Genomic DNA, 19,977 nt, shown 5'->3' on the forward strand with positions numbered 1-19,977 from the left:
CAGATCCCAGGAACAGCATCAGACAAACACATGACGATTAGGCGGCGCAGCAGGTAATGAGTGAAAATTACTGGTGGTCAATAAACGATAAAATAAATCTAGCAACAGGAAAGAAACTAAAGTGTACATAGCAATAAACCGACAGAGGATAATATTAATCAAATGAAACTAAATGGAAATGAATGAAGAACAAAATGCAAGAATAAACTAAGAAACTTAAGTAAATACAGAGGAATAAACTGGTATGGCAAGACATTTCGAGCAATAATTAATACAGAGGACTGTATGGCAAGAATGAACAGACACTATTTCCAGATAAAAGGTAAAATAATATTGTTGAAATATTATTTCATTTGTTGAAATGAAATGTCACGAAAACATAAATCGGCGCCCCCCACGAAGGAGCGTAGAAACATACCCTCCCCCCCAACCCCTCTCCTCCAGACGCCGATACGTTTAGGGCAAAACTCGCTTCATTTACCCCGTTATGTGCGCGAGGTGAAGGAGCGTAAGGAGCTGAAGTGTACGGGAAAACATAATCAGTGCGCCGATTCAAAACATCTACAATAATGATAGTAACATTAATAATAAAATAATTGTCAGTGCAAAGTAGCTTACAAATTTTTTGGTGGGGGGCGGTGAGGGACCTGGATAAGGGCTAGGGGGGCGCTGGGCCGATAAAGGTTGAGAAACACTGGTCTAAGCTAAACCTTTTTTTGAAGGAAAATTTTATTTACAAAGACTTCAAAATTCATTTTATTTTTGTCGTTTCGTTTATTTTTATTTTTTTGGATATTTGAGATGCCTTCCAGTTTCAGTGTTAAATGTTCATTATAATTTTAAGTTTACTGTTCTTTCAGATTGTGTTCTTGCATTATAATTTTCCCATTAGCATTTATTACTTAAAAATGATCTAAAAACAACAATAATATTGTTTATCAAAAATCAAAATTTGTTATTGTGACAGGTCTACAAACATATGACTCATAGTGTAGTTAGTTTATTGCCATGGATGGCATAGTTACTTTGAAAGAGTAATTTGATCACTCAATGAAACATTTATCCATCATCTAGAAAATGTGCATCTCTTTTCCCTCCATCGTTTACGTTTGTGTCGCTGGTGTTACATATGAAACTTATTTCCCCAAGGAAAAAGAAGAAAGCAGCAATATGTGTTTTCTAAAAATAATCACAAATACTTAACTTGGATACGTAATTTTAATCTGATTATTGGATTGTAAATAGTAGCACGTTAGATTACTCGCTACAAGGGGTCAGATTAGAGTAACACGTTGATGACACCATTGTTTGACATTTTTGCTCAAGCTATTTACGGATCTTTCAAGTTTCCGATATGTTCCCCCCCAATGATAAACTTGTTCCTGCGCCCTTGGGTGAGTCCATCAAAACTGTCAGACAGCAGAAGTAACTCGCTCAGATATTTTGTATAAATGATTCTATTTGTGATATAATCTGAAATTGCTCATGTAATTTTGTTAAATAAATTTTGTACAGATGTTACTGGTTAACATGTAGTTTTTATATTGTAAAGAAATCTTAATTCAATCTGGAGAGACTCAAATGGAGAAAGAAAGTGATTAAAAGAGTTTAATGACAAAATGAACATGAAAATAAAACGTCCTTTGGCGTTCAGGCCCCAGCCGGGGACGTCGAGCTGGACTTCGATGAGCTCGATGAACATTCCTGACGCAGCATAGGAATGTAGACCCCCCGGGGCCTGTACTGGTGGAGGAGAATGAGGCCTGAGAGCCGGGAGCAGAAGGTGGAGATGGGGCGGAGGTGGGTCAATCGTAGCTGGTGAGCAGAGGAGGCCATGGGTGAAGGTCCTTTTGAACTGGAGCCCAAACGATGATTGGCTGGAGCGAGGCTTGGACCGGCGCTGATTGGTCCAGGCTGCAGAGAGGGAGGCGCTGATTGATGAGGCAGGTGCAACTACAGTCTTCCGGACTGAACTTTTGTCAAGATTCAATTTGTTGTTTTTTTGTGAGGGGTCAGTCACATTATTTTCTTAATTTCCTATCTGTGTCATCTACTTTTTTAAATATTTGCTGTCAAATGCTGATTTTCTGAATATTTTTGAAGTTCAGATCTTCTTGTTCTGGAAAACAAAAATATATTTCTAGTATTTTTTAATTTGTTTTTTCAGAGATTCTACAGAATGCTGTTATTACGCTGTGATAAAACTGACATTTTGTCAAATGACCTGTTTAAGATTCACAAATTAAAGTTAAGGACTTGGGCTGGGACTTGCAGATGTTTCTGTTTGGGACTCGACTCTTGATAAAAACATTTACAGCTCACTTGCACTGCCTCTGGTTTCTGTTTGCACCTGAGTCCAACCATAAACGGCACCATGATCATTGGTGTCATGGTTTTGAGGCAGAAGTTATTGTTCTGTTATTTAGGTTAAGTTCTGTTTCAGAGCTGTGATGAGATCTGAAACCTGTTAGACTGAAACTCTAACAGGTCATTACTGTTTAGATAACCACACACTTGATTAGCAGCTATTCTCTTCTAAAGAAGAAAGGAAGATTTGACACAGGCCTGTCATTTATTAAACCATCTTGTAAAAGAGAAGGTTTCCAAAGTAAAGGTTTAAATAAAACTACCTTAAAAGCTTTTGGGACATGCCCATGTATTATGGACATGGTGTCATTAACTTAAAATTGGTACAGTGATCAAAGGGAATGTTTCTTTAAATAATTTGATTGAGACGGGATCCAACATTCAAGTCGAAGGTTTGGAAGAAGTTAATTTTGATAATCAAAATCAACTCAAAAGTTATTAAAAATAGTCAAACAGCCTAAGGTTATGGAGAAGTGCTGTTATTTCTTCATACCTCAGATCTAAAACCAGTGGTCATTAAATCCAGGTCTTGAGGGACCTGCAACTTTTACATTGTCCCTGGTTCAACACTCCTCAGTCACATGACTAAATCACCTCCTCAGTATGCAGTCGGGTTCTCCAGAGTCCTGATAGTGAAGTCAGGTGTCTGAGTCAGGTGTGTTGAAGCAGAAACACTTCAAAAACATGCAGAACATTCAGGACATGCACTTCTCTCTTGACAGTGGAGGATTGTTGTTTACAGTGCAGGCAATTTACAGTAAGCTTTACAGCGTCAGACTGGTGGATTACATACATCACAAGCAAACATTAGCGATGGGTAAAATTTAAATCCTCAACAGGAAGCAAACCCAGAGCCCAGAACTTCTGTACGAAGCAAATAGTGAAGAACAATGAGGAGGTTTTCACCAGGCTACATCATAACTAACCCAGATGTTTTCTCTAACCCTAACCATTACAAGTTCATGTCCAACCCTAAACCTGACATAAACACAATTCACACATTAGTCCTAAACCTGACGCGGAAACCAAAAACAACAACTCTTCTTATTGGGCCCAACCTTTGGACCTGATAAGGAGCAGTCTGTCCTCACAATGTCAAAATCCTCCTTACATTACATTGTGTTCTGAAACACACGGCCACACATCCCCACACACCTCCACACACACGCACGCACACGCACACACACACACACACACACGCACACACACACACGCACATTATATTTCTCTACTTTCACCAAGACTTTTCATTGGTTTCCATTCATTTCTACATCCTAAACCCAAACCTAAGCTCAGGTCACACCTTCATCCTAAACGTAACTCATAACCCTCAAAACAGCACTTCATCTCATAGATCCCATAATTTAGTATACATTATTACTGTGGCCGTTACAATGTATAAAATACAAAGCCACACACACAATTATATGCTAAGAGTTGGCAGATTAAATCCACTAAAAAGGACTGATTACCTGATGTCTATGTAATGTACTGACTGGAGGATGTAAGGATGTTAAAAGGTTATAATAGGGTTTAAAATGGGTGACTGTATAAGTCATATAGAAATGTGTACTATGTTCTAGTACACTGTAAGATTTATATGCCATAATACAACATTTGATATTATTTATGTATCGTATTTGAACTCTGTGGAAGCTTGAGAAAACTTGAGTTGTGTTAATTTATGATAAATGTTTGAGAAGTATTTTAACAAACTTTCATCTGAAGCATAAGCATTTGATTTTTTAACATTATATTGTGATGGACTTTTCTAAAAAATTGTCTGCATGACATGAATAATTCTCAAACAAAAAACAGTATCAGCTGAACCCATTCTAATCAAATCATTGAGAGCTTCAGTGTGAGGAACCGAAACAGCTCACCACTTACAGTGAACACAGCAACTGGAGCACAGTTCACTTACAAACATCACACTGGTGGATTCTTACTGTTCACTCAATGGGGAAATTCAGCCTGATACTGGCAGTATTCTGCACTCTCTGTGAGTATTCTGCACTCACATTTACATTTTTTCAGAAGCACAAATTTCTGGGTTGATGTTGGTCAGTTGATCCAGTAGAACTGGAACCTGCTTTAACTTCGCTCATATCAGTTTGTTTAGTCTTTATTTTATGAACTTGGTGGATGTTCTGTTGTCTCAGGTTGGGTCTCATCGTCAGTTTTTGACTTTCACACTGTGGTGGTTCAGCCCAGAGAAGAAGTCACACTGTGGTGCTCGAACTTTTCTATTCTTCCCGTTCACATATTCTGGTACAAACTTGTTGACGGATCCAACGCCAGCTGCATCTCATCGATGTTCAGTTCTGAAGTTAACGCTTCGCTGCGAGAAGGATTTGAAAATGGTAGATTTAACATGACATCCAACAGAACAAACATCTTCCTGAGCATCAAACAGGTGGATGCTTCAGACTCTGGGCTCTATATCTGTGGAAAAGATTTAGAGTGGAACATATTCAGTTCAACATATTTACAAGTTGAAGGTAAGATTCATGAATCTTTTTAGACATTTCGTTTTAAAATTGAGACACATTTGAATTTTGAATCTGTTTTATGACATATTGACACATTCCTCTCCAGTGGATGTGTTTGTTGAACCGTTCTGGATCTTGTGTGCTGCATCTATCTTCCTTTTAATAATCATCATCTGTCTGGTTGCAAAGATTAGGAGAATTCAAAAAGGTATTGAATATTCTTTATTAATGAAAATGCAGAAATGTACAAACACAGAATCCTTAAACCTTAAACCACCTTCAATGGTTTTCTGTTATTCAGCTCGAGCCGACAGTCAGAATCCACAACAGATCAAGGTAATTTCATTTTAGCTGTAATACCTCAATATTATGAATGATTTGTTAAAGTCAGTGTGTTTGTGTTGACAGAATCCAGAATCTGATAACCTGAACTACGCAGCTCTGACTTTTAAAACTCCCAAAACTAAAAGAACCAGAACAGCAGAGGCAGAGAAAGATCTGGAGACGACAGTGGTGTACGCTGCCACCAGATAGACTCACCAAGTGGAACGATTTTACTGTTTTACTACGTTTGTCTGTGGAACATTGTGGGTTTTTTTAAAGAGGGAATATGAAGCTGTAAATCTGTCTAACCATTGTTTTAATAAAGAATCTCAATTTGTGCATATTGTAACTCTCACTCAGTCTTTTCTTAAGTGTTCACAGAAAAATAAGACTTACAAGGACATCAGATGAACAATATATGACTGACTTCAGTCTGCAGTGTCAGTGAGCATAAAGGTAGCGACAGCCACACTGCAGCAGATATGCACACAGTGATAAATTATTAGACAAGTTATATTTTCAAAATTTCCATTTTCCTTTTAGCTTTCTTTTTTATGGAGTTTTACTGTTAACAATCAACATTTTGTATCTGCTTCACTATAAAACTCCTGTTTAAAAAGTGTCCATAAAATCTCAGTTGGGTTTAGATAAGATCAGAAAGGAGGACAAGTCATTAGAATTTCATCTTTATGGTTTTAACTGGCCAATCACACTGCTGTCTGCTCTGACGCATTCAGTGGATAATTGTTATGCATAAAATGATGAATCTATTGAAGATACAGATTTGATCTTGTACCAAAATGTCTTCTAAAAACTAACAGCAGGTTTGGGAGGTGATTCTGATTCCAGCTTTAACACAAAGAGGTCAAACTAACTCATAATTTATATCAACATGATGGTCAGTCTCTTCTCATCAGGACATAAATCCTTTCATTTGATCCTTTCACTTATTTTATGATCCAGTCTCTCTTTTTTTTCCCAACACATTTCACTATTTTGATCACATAAGGTTAGAAATTATTAACACCCCTGCTGATTTATGGTCAAAGTTAGCTTTCAATTTTATCGATGTTTCATGACACTGAAAGAAACATTATAAAGATTAGGGTAATGGCATGGAGCCCTTCAACCTCAAAGACTCATCATATAATTAAAAAATAATTAACTAATCAAAAAACATGCAGCAAACTGTTCACTGAGCCTCGTCTTTCTCCTGAGCAGCCATAATAAGAAGAATTTAATTGTTTTCAAAAATTGAAAAGGGTACAAAACCTTTTCAACAGACCATTTTGTGACATAATGTAAATCACAATAAAAAACTAAAATGTGATGGAAATACTGTGGGGTTGCTTAGCAGAAGGAGCTGATTCACCTCAGGCCCGGTGTTCTGAGTTGTGTCAGACCCACACTGACACTTTCAGCTGTGAGAATGTTGCAAAGTAATGCTGTAAACCACAGGAAGAGTGCACTTCATCTCCATGCAACAAAACCACAGCTTCACCAGATTTCTAGTTCAAGGATCCGCTGATTTAATGTAGAATATGCAAATACACCTTCATTTACTTCTAAATCACTTTGTGTTTTGAAAGTAAGTTCTGAGTAATGTCTTTCTTTTTGACATCTCATTAATCTTTCAGTTTTTGATTGCACAGAAAGTTATCTAACTACCTTTCTGTAGGTAACTAACGAGGCTACAAAAAGGTAGCTAAGGCAGTTAGCTGTTGTTCAATACAGAGGTTCAGCTGCAGCTAATAGCTGTTCATAAAGGCTTCATAGTGTTGCTTATAGTATACCAAATTTCAAACAAACTTAATGGTTTTTCAACTTTTCTACTAATTTCTAATATTTCCAATTGCTGTGGTATTTTTCTAGATCAGGAAGTTGTGAAGTCCTTGCGGCCCAAAGATCATTTCCATGATCGCTGACTGCAGCCTCTGTGCTTATCTAACTAAACTTTATCATGAGCTCATCAAGGGTTTTTCAGTTAAGGTCAATAGTAGTTTGCACAACTCAGAAGAATCTCATAAACCCAAAGGTTTATTGAAAAGTAATGAAACTCATATAAATAGGTACAGTAAAAGTTTAGTGGAACATGCAACAAAGATGCAACTGTTTATTCAAACCATGACATTTATTATCCATTCATTTTGGTTAAAATGGGTTATTTTCTAATGATTCTTTATAAAATAAGACAGATTATGAGACCAGATGATCCACAAACAATTCTAGGTGATTTCTCTCTCTCTGTCAGTAATGAGTTATTTTCTTCATATAATCACGTTTGTAAAGTAGACTCTGACTGAGTTATGAAAAATACTTAGAAATGTTGGTTGTCATTTGTATCTTTAGGTCTGGGGAAAAAATGAGACCTTTACATGCCAAACATGTTTCTATTAGAAAAAGTCAGGTACAAAATGACTAAATATGGCAGAAGTAGCCATTGTTTTCAATCATAGATGTTTCTTAGCATTATGATCAAAGCTTGCAAGCAAATGGAATTATGTTAGATACTTGATACATATTATCTTTATAAAAATTAACTAAACTTTATTCTTTTATTTATGAATTTCATCATTTATTTTTCAAGGGTGGAATGTTACACTAACAAACAATTTCAATGAATTAAAAAAATAAGAACTGGGTACAGAATTTAATTTTATCTTATTTTATTCGTGTCAGTAAAGAGCATTTGTTTTTAATTTTAAATATTACAGAAGTTACAATATCAGGAATATCAAAATCAGAATTTATTTTATTGGAATTGTTCTATATGATTCCTGACATAACTGACAAGAAATATGAAACTTCTATGCATAAAATTTTTTAAGATGTACTACTAGACTCTAAGCACAAAATCAATATTTAATCAACAAAATAAGTATGTTACAATCTTGGTAACCATAAAAACAGTATTGTGTATCTATCTCATTAATCTTTTAAAAAAAGACTTTAAAAATCCATTGAAAGCTTAACCTTGTATATTTTAGCATTATAGGTGGAAGAATTTGTTCATTTAGTTATTACTCAACTAAAATATGTTGTTTTGTAAATCTGTGACAGCGTTGAGAAGCAGAACAGATGAAAGATGTATTTGCTCTTTCTTCTGCTGCAGTGGAAAATAACTGCATGTAGTTGGAACCATTTGCCACCCAAATATATCTGTGTCTCTCAACGTCAGAGTTAACAATAGGTATGTAGGTTAAAGTCGATCTTTGAACCACATTCTTGACTCTTAAAGCTTCTAATAACAATTTCAGGTTGATTCATTTTTAATGAGTTTCTCTTGTTGCAGCGTACAGAACATTTGTCTCCAGCTCTTTCTCGTCTGACAATCCTGTGTAGTTTTTTGCTTTGGGATGTGATTTCAGCGCTGCATAGTTGAGACCATCAGGGTCCAGATTCTGTAAAAGATTTGCCTGTTCAAATAACTTTTAAAATAATTGCAACATACAGAGACTTACATCCATCAGAATGTGATTACCTCAGAGGGTTGTGGATTCTTTCTCTCAGTTTGACCTGAATGACAGAAACAGTTCCTCTTGTCAGCTACTGGTTTAAAACTTTAGTTATTATAAAATAATGCTGAAATGAAACCATAGTAACCTGTTTGTATTGTCCTGACAAACAAAGCAACAATGACGACTGTAAGGAAGACAGTAACACAGCCAAGGATCATACGAGGCAGATTGAGTAATCTGTCTGAAACATCTGAGGAAAACACAGACAGATAACATATTAGCAACATTGAACTAAAAACTTAACAAAATGCAGTGATAGAGATTTTTTGGTATTATCATTTTGTTGTTACTTTAGTTCATATTCAGTCTAATGTTAGTCAGTTTAAAGTGTTCTCTTCTTTAGTGTGTGTATGAACTAACCTGGGGGTCACAGCTGCCTGTTCATCTTCAGGTGAAACAGTTTGACCGAGATTTGAACCGGGCTCAGATCGTAGGTCAGATGTTAAATTGTTTTACGACCTTTGCTGTGTTTAGGTAAAATGTTTTACGACCTTTGCTGTTTTTCCTCTGCTGTCTATCTTGCCTATCCTCCCTCTTTGAAGTTTGAAAATAAAAGACAAGCTCTATCCAAAGATCATCAGAACGCTCTGTGAACGGCTCGGAGGAGCAGTTGACAGAGTCTTCTCCTTTTGCAGAAGTTTAGTCATAAATTCATATACGTTGTCTGTGGTTCTTTTATGTAGGTTCTAGGAAAATACCTATCATGCAGCGTCTATAAAATCTATAAAATCCATCTTACCTTCCACCTGTAAGTGTGTTGCAGTGAACACTGCAGGGACTGGTGCTTCTCCTGCTGTTACATACTGACCACAGAAATACAGTCCAGAGTCTGAGAAATTCACTTCTTTGATTTTCAGAAAGAGGTTTGTAATATTGGATGTAATATTATATTTACTGAAGTGGAAACCATCAGATAGAGAGACATTAGACTCAGCACTGAACATAGCTGAGATGCGGCTGGCGTTGGGACTGCTGTTCATCTTAAACCAAAAGATGTGAGAGAAAAATTTACTAAAGTTGCTGCACATCAGTGTGACGTCTTCAGCAGGCCGAACAGAAACTGTGTGAAACTGACAAACTGACACAGAAATTAAACCTGAAACAGAACGGAAGGGTTTTATTTAATGTTTCAAACTAAGTTTAATACAGATGACAGAGACGATGATACTTAGAAACAAACTGATGTAACAAGTAGAGCCAGATGTACTTACTGAAGGTGCAGAGTGAAGCTAAGATGAAGTTCGTCATTGTGAGCGCAGTAAGACTCCACCAGTTAAATGTTAGTGGCTGAACTGTGCTCCAGTTTATAGCGGTCTCTATAAAGGAGGTGGAGTGTTAGTTTGGTTATTTGGCTGCTCACATTAACTCTGAGAATGAGTTTAGAAAATAGAAAAATAATAAATAGGTGTATTCAGAGAATATTAATATTTTTAAATTAGAAGTTAAGTAGTTTTTTAAAGAACTTCAAAAACTGTAAAGAATAAAAATCATGCCAATCATTCCTTATCACTTATATACATTTTGACAATTAAAAAAAGTCCTTCTATTTAGCTTGATATATTCTATTCATTTTGATCATTGTTTTACTTGAGAGGACAATAGTGAAGTAAGATATTAAATGCTATTTTTGTTTTAGTTGATTAAGGTAATCAGGTATGTTTTTTGTTTGACGTGTGTAAATCTTACCTGACAAATGATGATTACCAAAATAATTGTGAAACACCGACACATCAGTGGAGACTGATTAAACGTTCCTCTGCATCAGTTTTGATGTTCTCAATGATCTTTCAAACCTGAAGATATGAAACCTTCAGCTTAACCACTTTGATATGAACGACTGTCAGATGTAACTAGACATGTAGAAGTGTGAAGGAGTTCAACATATGTAACATATGTAAATATTCTTGTCAAAGAAAAAAATACTCTTTGACTGTAAAGTCCAATCGCTACGTCCAGGATCACCAGTAGACGTTTAATAGGACCTGACAGATTCCCTGCTGAACCGTCTGTAGTTGACTTACCAAGCAAACAAGTTGGCAGGTGATGCTGACAACCTGAGATTACACTTCATTCTCTGTCCTCTTCTCCTTGTACACAGATGACTGGACCTCAGTGGACAGTGATGAGTCCGCATACAGACCAGATGTGGATTGGCCAGTCCAGTGGTACAGTCAGAACCACCTGGAGCTCAGAACCTGAGATGGTCCTCACATGCTGTTTGGTAGAACTAACAGACCTGTGACTGAACATCCTGCAGCAGCTCAGGACAAACAACCTCCGACAGGAAGTACTGATCATCACTTCTGCTGCCATTATTCAGTCTGTCCTGTGTTCACACATCTCAATGTGGTTTTGCTCAGACACGAAACAGAACAAGTTCAAACTGCAACGAATTATATGAGCATCATCAGATCTGACCGTCCCTCCATCCGGTACTTGTACTGTTTGGATGTGGGTTTCTGTGTGTGTTCATTGGATAATTTAGTCCTTGTGTTGTCTTGTCCAGCCCGTCTCTTGTTCTGATTATTCCCTTGTGTATTTAACTTCACCTGTGTCTTCTGCTCCATGCTGGATCCTTGTCAAGTCACTGGTTCCCTTCCTGAGTCTGTGTTCACGTCTCGTCTCTAACCTGTGTTTCCTGGTTTTGAGAACTTTGAGGACTAAAATAAACTCTTTTCTCCACTTCACTCTGGGTCTCACCGCGTCCATCCTCACTATTAACAAACCACTTCCTGACATGTACAGATGTAGGATCAGGAGAAGGGCAGCTAACGTTTGTGCAGATCCCACACATCCTGGATAAAAAAACAGCTTAGACTTTTATCTTCAGTTTGTGTGACAGAGCGTTTTTTTCTAAAACCAGCCATGACAGATAGTTTCTTCTCCAGACTGTCTGAATGAAGAGCAGATAAAACCTGAGTAGTCAGTTACTCTATCGTGAAACAACATAAGCATATTTGTCAGGACCGTGCAGAGCCCACTAAAGGGGCAGGTGCTCAAAAAAAAAGGGCACATCTAACTGCATTCTAGGACAGAATATTAACAAAGCCACACAGCTTTCAGAGTTTAATAAACAATGATAAATTACAAAATTGTGAGATATACAAAACAAAACTAACGAACATCTCTGTATAGAGTACAACACTATGCATATGTAAGATATTTTATTAGTAATTTCTTTCTGCAGGTCTATTTTGTTATAGGAAAGTATTGCAATATTCAAACCCGCAATTTAGCAAGATATGTAAATCAGAGCTGGACCACCAGACATATTTTGTCTTTACAGAATTACACTATTAAAAATATAAACAAGGGCACAATGCAACCTTTTAGTGACTGTAATCTATAAAAAAAGAGCTGCCTGTTTGCTGCAGTGGAGATGAAGACGGCCCATTCAGGAAAGCAGAGCTGCAGCAAACTTTAACCTGGACCTGCAGAAAAAAACCAAAGCAAATATTGAATTATTAATGCATGTCACCATGACATGCATTAACAAAAAACTTTCTAAAAAATTAAAATCATACATTTTTGACTCATGAAGTTAATTTCTTTTTCAAAACAAACTCATTTGCGCTTGTCAGAAATCTTTTCTTGCTATTCTAAGTTTTTGTTTGTGATCAAAGTTTTGCTTGTGATTCTCACATGACATCATGGGCAGGGCCCAAAATCACAACAAAAGATTCCTGATGTGTGCAAATAAATGTTTATGTTTGGTAAAAATGTGTTATTTAATTAAAAAAAGTCTTTTAAACAAAACTTTTTTTTTTAAGGAATCAATACAATTCCAAAAGTTTTGATTACAATTTTATTTTACTTAACTGAGGTTATTTTTTTTTTTCCATTGAATAATTGGGAAACAAATTTAACTTCATACTCTGCGAACCAGAGCCTAAACTTAAAGTCTGGATTGAGTTTTTTTCCCCTTCATTAATTACACACTTTTATTACATACATTATATCTATCATGGTAATTCAGGGTGAGTTATTTTTAATTCTAAATGAATATCCTTGTTGGACTTTTATTTAAGCGTTATTCTCCTTCAAGGTACATTTACCTAACGGCAGAATAAATGAAATGTACATTATGTAGCAAAGGAAATTAGAAGATCGGACATATATCCATTATGGAGATGATCGGTTTTGGACGGGCGATGTGCCCCTATTGCATAAGCAATACTAAAGAATGACTGATATCATTAAAGATACAGAGGAGAAGCTTTTAGTTATCTTGCTTTGCTATCAAAGTCATTAGCTATCAGCTAGCTAATAACACAACAAAAACAGCCTAATGTATGGATGATAAAAATACTGAATCGATAGATAAGAACAGTTTTTCCTCACCTGGCTGTCTCCTCCTTTATGTCTGTTGTATTTCATTACCTCTCTGCTTAAACCGCGACTCCGAGCTGAAGCAGAAACGATACTTCAAAGTTTTTCGTCATCTGACAAGTAGCAAGTCTACTCCACTTTATTCACCAAAAACGTTTATTTATTCACCAAAAACTGTTCTGTAATCTGGAGCGTTTGGTACGTTGATCTCCGCAGTTAGCCGCCTTATCTCACTGCGCGAGAGGCAACTGTGTCATGCGTCACGGGTAAAAGGTCAAAGGTAACAAGGTGACCGGCTTATTACGTTATACAAAAAAGAAACAAAAAAGCAAAAAATTTTAGTACATGTTTTTATGTGTCAGAAGAGGGCTTAGGAAATAATAACACCAAAAATAAAAATAAAAATAAAAAATTGACCAAAAGGGCACTTGGGGGCAAGGAGCAAAAAGGGCAGGTGCTCAAGCACCCACCACCCCCCCTCTGCACGTGCCTGATATTTGTACTACCACAACCTCTTTCCTTCCTTTTTTCTTTCTTTCCCTTTTTCTTTCTTTACTTTCTTCTTCCTTTTTTCTCTCTTACTTTTTACTTCCTTTTTCATTTCTTTCTTTCTCCCCTTTTAAAAAAACATAATTAAAATTCAAAAGCATTTTATTGATCCCAAAGGGGCAAATTAAATAAAAAACAAATAAAAATTGGTTATACAGTCATAAACATGTACATATTATCTCCATTTATGTTTTATTTTGTTTCCTCTGAGGTTCATATATTTGTACCTAATGTCTGTATACCATAACAGCATGAAACAATAGTTAATATCCTTGATTGTGTACACAATTTTGGTTAAAAAGCTGAATCTGGTTGTAATACTGACATCTGTTTTACATTTCAAGTTAAACATGCAGACAGGGTGTGGTGGTGGTTTAACATAACCCACATATGGAGGCCTTAGTCCTTGACGTGGCCGTTGCAGGTTTGATTCCCAGTCTGGTGACCTTTGCCACATGTCTTCCCCCCTCTCTAATACCCACTTTCCTGTCTGACCACTTTCAAATAAAGGCCACTAGAGCCAAACAAACTTTCTAAAAATAAAAAAGAAAAAAAAAAGAATATGCAGAGACATAACATACAGAAACAAGTTCTTCTCCTGCTTCATAAACCTTCTGATTGGTTTTTGAAGCAATACATTTTAATAACAAGTGTACAGCTAGTGATGAGGCGCAGCTCTCTAATAGTACAGCAGAGGTTTTGTGTGTTGTTGGTTGAGAACGGAGGACAGATCACATGGCTGGCGCAACCTCTCTCACTTTCATCATGAACATCACAGTAAATGATGAAAATGGCTCTTATTCTAAACAGAAAATCCAGATTTAACAAACTAAGCTACATAACAATCTTGGTAGCTGTGCAGTAGCATCTACACATCTTGCTGTTCACAATAGTAACGTATGATAAAGACTTTTTCATGAAACTTTATGCTGAACATAAGAACAGCTGAAAGCTGTCACTGTGGTTGGTATTGAGAACCTTTTGCCAACTTAGTGTATCTGCATCTCTCAACCTCATAGTTAATAATAGGTATGTAGGTTAAAGTCAATCTTTAAACCACATTCTTGACTTCTACAACTTCTGAAAGAAATATTAGGCTGATTTAATCTGAAGTATGGAAGATGCAGTGAGACCACAACATGGTAGACATTCTTGGTAAACATGATCTCTGTCTTTGAGCCACTGCAGCAGAACCAGTATGAGTCTGGACTGTTGTGTTCTCACTGGCCCTTCTGATTTCAGACACCAGTTTGTTTTCAGACGCTCAGTTTGTTTTGAAATGAGTTTCATGTAAGAACAAAATAGTCAAGCACATAAAGAAACTGAAGCATGTCTCTCACTCTGAGCTGCCATTATGTTACTGTCTTCATCTTGTAGCAGCGTACAGCACATTGTCTTTCAGGTCTTTCTCGTCTGCTGGTCTTCTTTTGTTCTTAGCTTTGGGACGGATATGCAGCACTTCATAGTTGAGACCATCAGGGTCCAGATTCTGTAAAAGATTTGCCTATTGAAATGACTTTTACAAGAATTGCAACATACAGAGACTTACATCCATCAGAATGAGTTTACCTCAGAGGGTTGGAGATTCGTTCTCTCAGCTTGGCCTGAATGACAGAAACAGTTCCTCCTTTAGCTGTTTGTTTAAATATCCAGTTATTATAAATTACTGCTGAAATAAAACTATAAAAACCATTTTGTATTGTCCTGATTTTGACAACCAAAGCAACAATGACAACTGTAAGGAAGACAGCAACACAGCCAAGGATCATACAAGGCAGATTGAGTAATCTGTCTGAAACATCTGAGGAAAACACAAACAGATAACATATTAGCAACATTGAACTAAAAACTTAACAAAATGCAGCGTCTATAAAATCTATAAAATCCATCTTACCTTCCACCTGTAAGTGTGTTGCAGTGAACACTGCAGGGACTGGTGCTTCTCCTGCTGTTACATACTGACCACAGAAATACAGTCCAGAGTCTGAGAAATTCACTTCTTTGATTTTCAGAAAGAGGTTTGTAATATTGGATGTCATATTATATTTACTGAAGTGGAAACCATCATATAGAGAGACATTAGACTCAGCACTGAGCATAGCTGAGATGCGGCTGGCGTTGGGACTGCTGTTCATCTTAAACCAAAAGACGTGAGAGAAAAATTTACTGAAGTTGCTGCACATCAGTGTGACGTCTTCAGCAGGCCGAACAGAAACTGTGTGAAACTGACAAACTGACACAGAAATTAAACCTGAAACAGAACGGAAGGGTTTTCTTTAATGTTTCAAACTAAGTTTAAAACAGATGACAGAGACGATGATACTTAGAAACAAACTGATGTAACAAGTAGAGCCAGATGTACTTACTGAAGGTACAGAGTGAAGCTAAGATGAAGTTCGTCATTGTGAGCGCAGTAAGACTCCACCAGTTAAATGTTAGTGGCTGAACTGTGCTCCAGTTTATAGCGGTCTCTATAAAGGAGGTGGAGTGTTAGTTTGGTTATTTGGCTGTTCACATTAACTCTGAGAATGAGTTTAGAAAATAAAAACTAGTAAATATTTCATGTTATCAGAGGGCATAAAATTCTTTTTTATATTTGAAGATTTGCAAACATTTAAATAACTTACACTGTAAAAACGAAAAATAATACCCTTTACCAAAGTTACAAATTTACATTTACCTGTCTAATGTTTTTTGGTGTCTGTTAATAAAACCGTAGCTTAAAATGTTTTGTTCATGTTGATCAAAGTTTTACTTGAGAAGGCATAATAATTTCAATAATTTAAGATATTAAATGCTATTTTTCTTTGAACAAGTAAAAACTCTTTTATTGGTTTGGTGATTAAACGTGATATTATTACTGAAAGTGTTTAAGGTTTACCTGTCAAATCAAAGTTCTTTTTAAAAAAAATCATTGTTATGGTCGCATTCATGTCATAGTGGAAACAGATTAAACTTTCACCTGCATCAGTTTTGACATTCTCAATGATCTTTCAAGTCTGAAAATATGGAGCCTTCAGTTTAACCACTTTGATGTGAACAGTTCTGACTGTTAGATGTAACTAAGTTGTCTGACACTTAGAGGTTTGAAGCTGATCTGTCAGTGTCGAGTCAGGTTTGAAGAAGCTTCTTACTTGTTCCTGTGCTTACTGAAGTGTCTTAATTTAATCATTCATAATAGTTTATAATTGTGAAGTTCCAATGTAGCTCCAGAAACATTAGTTTTACTTATTAATTTGCTTAAAATTAAAACCAATTTTAAAAATAGTTTTTTAGGGGTGCTGTGATGGTGCAGGGGCAAAGCACAACCCACGTATTGAGGCCTTAGTCCTTGTGGTGGTGGTCGCAGGTTTGATTCCCAGCCTGGTGACATCGGCTGCATGTTTTCCCCCTCTCTAATTGCCCTGTTTCCTGTTGAACTACTTTCAAATAAAGGCCACTAGAGTCAACAAAACCTTTAAAAAATGCTTTTAATGTTATTATCCACTCAGCCAATAAGTTAGATGTGTACAATATATTGTAAATTTGGTTATTGCACTACCTTCATACACAAGTGATGTTACAGTTGCTTTATTATTGGCATTTATCTGGGTGGGTATAGAGTGCAAAGTTCCTCGAACTAGACTGGACAAATGAGTAACTGAACAATTTGTTGTCTAATTTAAGACAATAGGGAGCAAAACTATGAGAGTCCATGTTCTGGTTGTGCAGATTACAGTAAATAATGGGTATAGAGTAGGTGACCAGCTAAACAGCTCGTTTTTCCAAAGTGTGATGAATTTGGAAGGAAGATCATGAAGACGTTTTGTTGAAATCTAAGTGTTTGAAGTCAAAACCTTTGTCTAGAAACCACAATGATTGTTGGAGAATTGAAGGGACAGTTCTAGTTCTACACTTCATCAAGAAATAAAGAGAATAATAAATAAATAATCCTTAGGAATCCTAAAATGCTGAAAATAAGTTGTAATTTAACATTTTCCTGGAATAATTTATTAAATAAATCTGACAAATAGCATGAAATATTATTAATGTTCACTCCACAGAGTGTGTGTATATATATATATATATATATATATATATATATATATATATATATATATATATATATATATAAAAATTCCCTTCTCACCCTCCGCGGGTGGTCTCTCTCTCTCTCTCTCTCTCTCTCTCTCTCTCTCTCTCTCTCTACCAGAGGCCTGGGAGCTTGAGGGTTCTGCAGTATCTTGGCTGTGCCTAGAACTGCACATTTCTGGAATGAGATGTCTGATGTTGTTCCTGGGATCTGTTTGAGCCACTGCTCCAGTTTGGGGGTGACTGCCCCGAGGGCCCCGATGACCACAGGCACCACTGTGTTCTTCACCTTCCAGGCCTTTTCCAGTTCCTTTCTGAGGCCCTGGTATTTCTCCAGTTTCTCGTGCTCCTTTTTCCTGATGTTGTAGTCACTTGGTGTTGCTACATCCACCACAACGGCTTTCCTCTGTTGTTTATTCACCACCACAATGTCCGGTTGGTTCCCCATTACCATCTTGTCTGTCTGGATCTGGAAGTCCCACAGGATCTTAGCTCGGTCATTCTCCACCACTTTTGGGGGTGTTCCCCACTTTGATCTCGGGGCTTCCAGTCCATATTCTGCACAGATGTTCCTGTACACTATGCCCGCCACTTGGTTATGTCATTCCATGCACGCTTTCCCTGCCAGCATCTTGCACCCTGCTGTTATTTGCTGGACTGTCTCAGGGGCCTCCTTGCACAACCTACACCTTGGGTCTTGTCTGGTGTGGTAGATCTGAGCCTCTATTGCTCTGGTGTTTAGGGTCTGTTCCTGTGCAGCCAGGATGAGAGCCTCTGTGCTGTCCTTGAGTCCAGCTTTTTCCAGCCATTGGTAGGATTTCCTGATATCAGCCACTTCAGTTATTTGTCGGTGGTTCATCCCATGTAGGGGCTTGTCCTCCCATGATGGTACCTCCAGCACCTCATCCTCTGTTCCCCAATGCCTGAGGCATTTATTGCACAGATCTTGTTCTTGCCATTGAGCTGGCTTCTCAAGACTTGCCTTATTCGTTGGAGGTATTTGGCTGTGGCTCCTTTCCTTGTGACCTCATCAAGGTTGCCATTTGCTTGTGGTATTCCCAGGTACTTGTAACTGTGCTCTATGTCTGCTATTGTTCCTTCTGGGAGTGAGACCCCTTCTGTGTGGACGTCCTCCCCTCTCTTTGAAGCCATCCGACCACACTTCTCTAGTCCGAATGACATCCCAATGTCAGTGCTGTAGATTCTGGTGGTGAGGATCAGTGAGTCAATGTCTCGCTCGCTCTTGGCGTACAACTTGATGTCATCCATGTAGAGGAGGTGACTGATTGTGGCCCCATTATATATATATATATAAAAAAATAAAAAATTCCCTTCTCACCCTCCGCGGGTGGTCTGTTTCATCCTCTGAGCTCGGGTCCTCTACCAGAGGCCTGGGAGCTTGAGGGTTCTGCGCAGTATCTTGGCTGTGCCTAGAACTGCACATTTCTGGACTGAGATGTCTGATGTTGTTCCTGGGATCTGTTTGAGCCACTGCTCCAGTTTGGGGGTGACTGCCCCGAGGGCCCCGATGACCACAGGCACCACTGTGGTCTTCACCTTCCAGGTCTTTTCCAGTTCCTCCCTGAGGCCCTGGTATTTCTCCAATTTCTCATGCTCCTTTTTCCTGATGTTGTAGTCACTTGGTATTGCTACATCCACCACAACGGCTTTCCTCTGTTCTTTATCCACCACCACAATGTCCGGTTGGTTCGCTATTACCACAGGATCTTAGCTCGGTCATTCTCCACCACCTTAGCTCGGTCCAACACCCCCACCCCAAAGTGTGGGTGTTCCCCACTTTGATCTCGGGGCTTCCATATATATATATATATATATATATATATATATATATATATATATAAAAACAGGGTCGCAACTACATATTATTCAGGTGGATGCAAAAACAGTTTGAGGAAAATGGCTGGGACTAGGTATAAATGAAATCACTAAAATGAATGGAGGTCAATACAGAGTTCACAAAGATCACCTTGTGGGGACAATCACTTTTGATGGGATAAAAATAATTTACCTCATGTTACAAAATGCTTTTTTGTTTTGAAGTCAAAACATTTAAAAAAAACTATGACAGTGGGAGGGTAGGAGTGATTTAACATTGTCTGGGACCCACTTTAAAGAGTTTATGTGTGGGGGTGTGTGTGCGTGTGCGTGTGTGTGTGCGTGTGCGTGTGTGTGGGCGTGTGTGTGTGTGCGTGCGTGTGTGTGTGTGCGTGTGTGTGTGTGTGTTGTGTGCGTGTGTGTGTGTGTGTGTGTGTGTGTGTGTGAGTGTGTGTGGTCTGTGAATGCCTCCTCTTTATTTCAGTTGCTCT

General features: G+C 37.6%; 1 protein-coding gene across 1 annotated transcript; it reads left to right on the plus strand.

The window, feature by feature from the left end:
* The first annotated feature begins 4,326 nt into the window (after positions 1–4,326).
* LOC145548872 (uncharacterized) lies at positions 4,327–5,395 on the plus strand. The gene is made up of 5 exons (XM_081599935.1): positions 4,327–4,360; positions 4,530–4,868; positions 4,966–5,067; positions 5,161–5,195; positions 5,268–5,395. The coding sequence occupies exons 1-5, from the start codon at positions 4,327–4,329 to the stop codon at positions 5,391–5,393; spliced, it is 636 nt and encodes a 211-aa protein (XP_081456061.1). The 3' UTR covers positions 5,394–5,395.
* Positions 5,396–19,977: the final 14,582 nt, after the last annotated feature.

The sequence above is a fragment of the Poecilia reticulata genome, chromosome 18 (assembly GCF_904066995.2).
Source record: "Poecilia reticulata chromosome 18, P_reticulata-male-v2, whole genome shotgun sequence".
Taxonomy (NCBI): domain Eukaryota; kingdom Metazoa; phylum Chordata; class Actinopteri; order Cyprinodontiformes; family Poeciliidae; genus Poecilia; species Poecilia reticulata.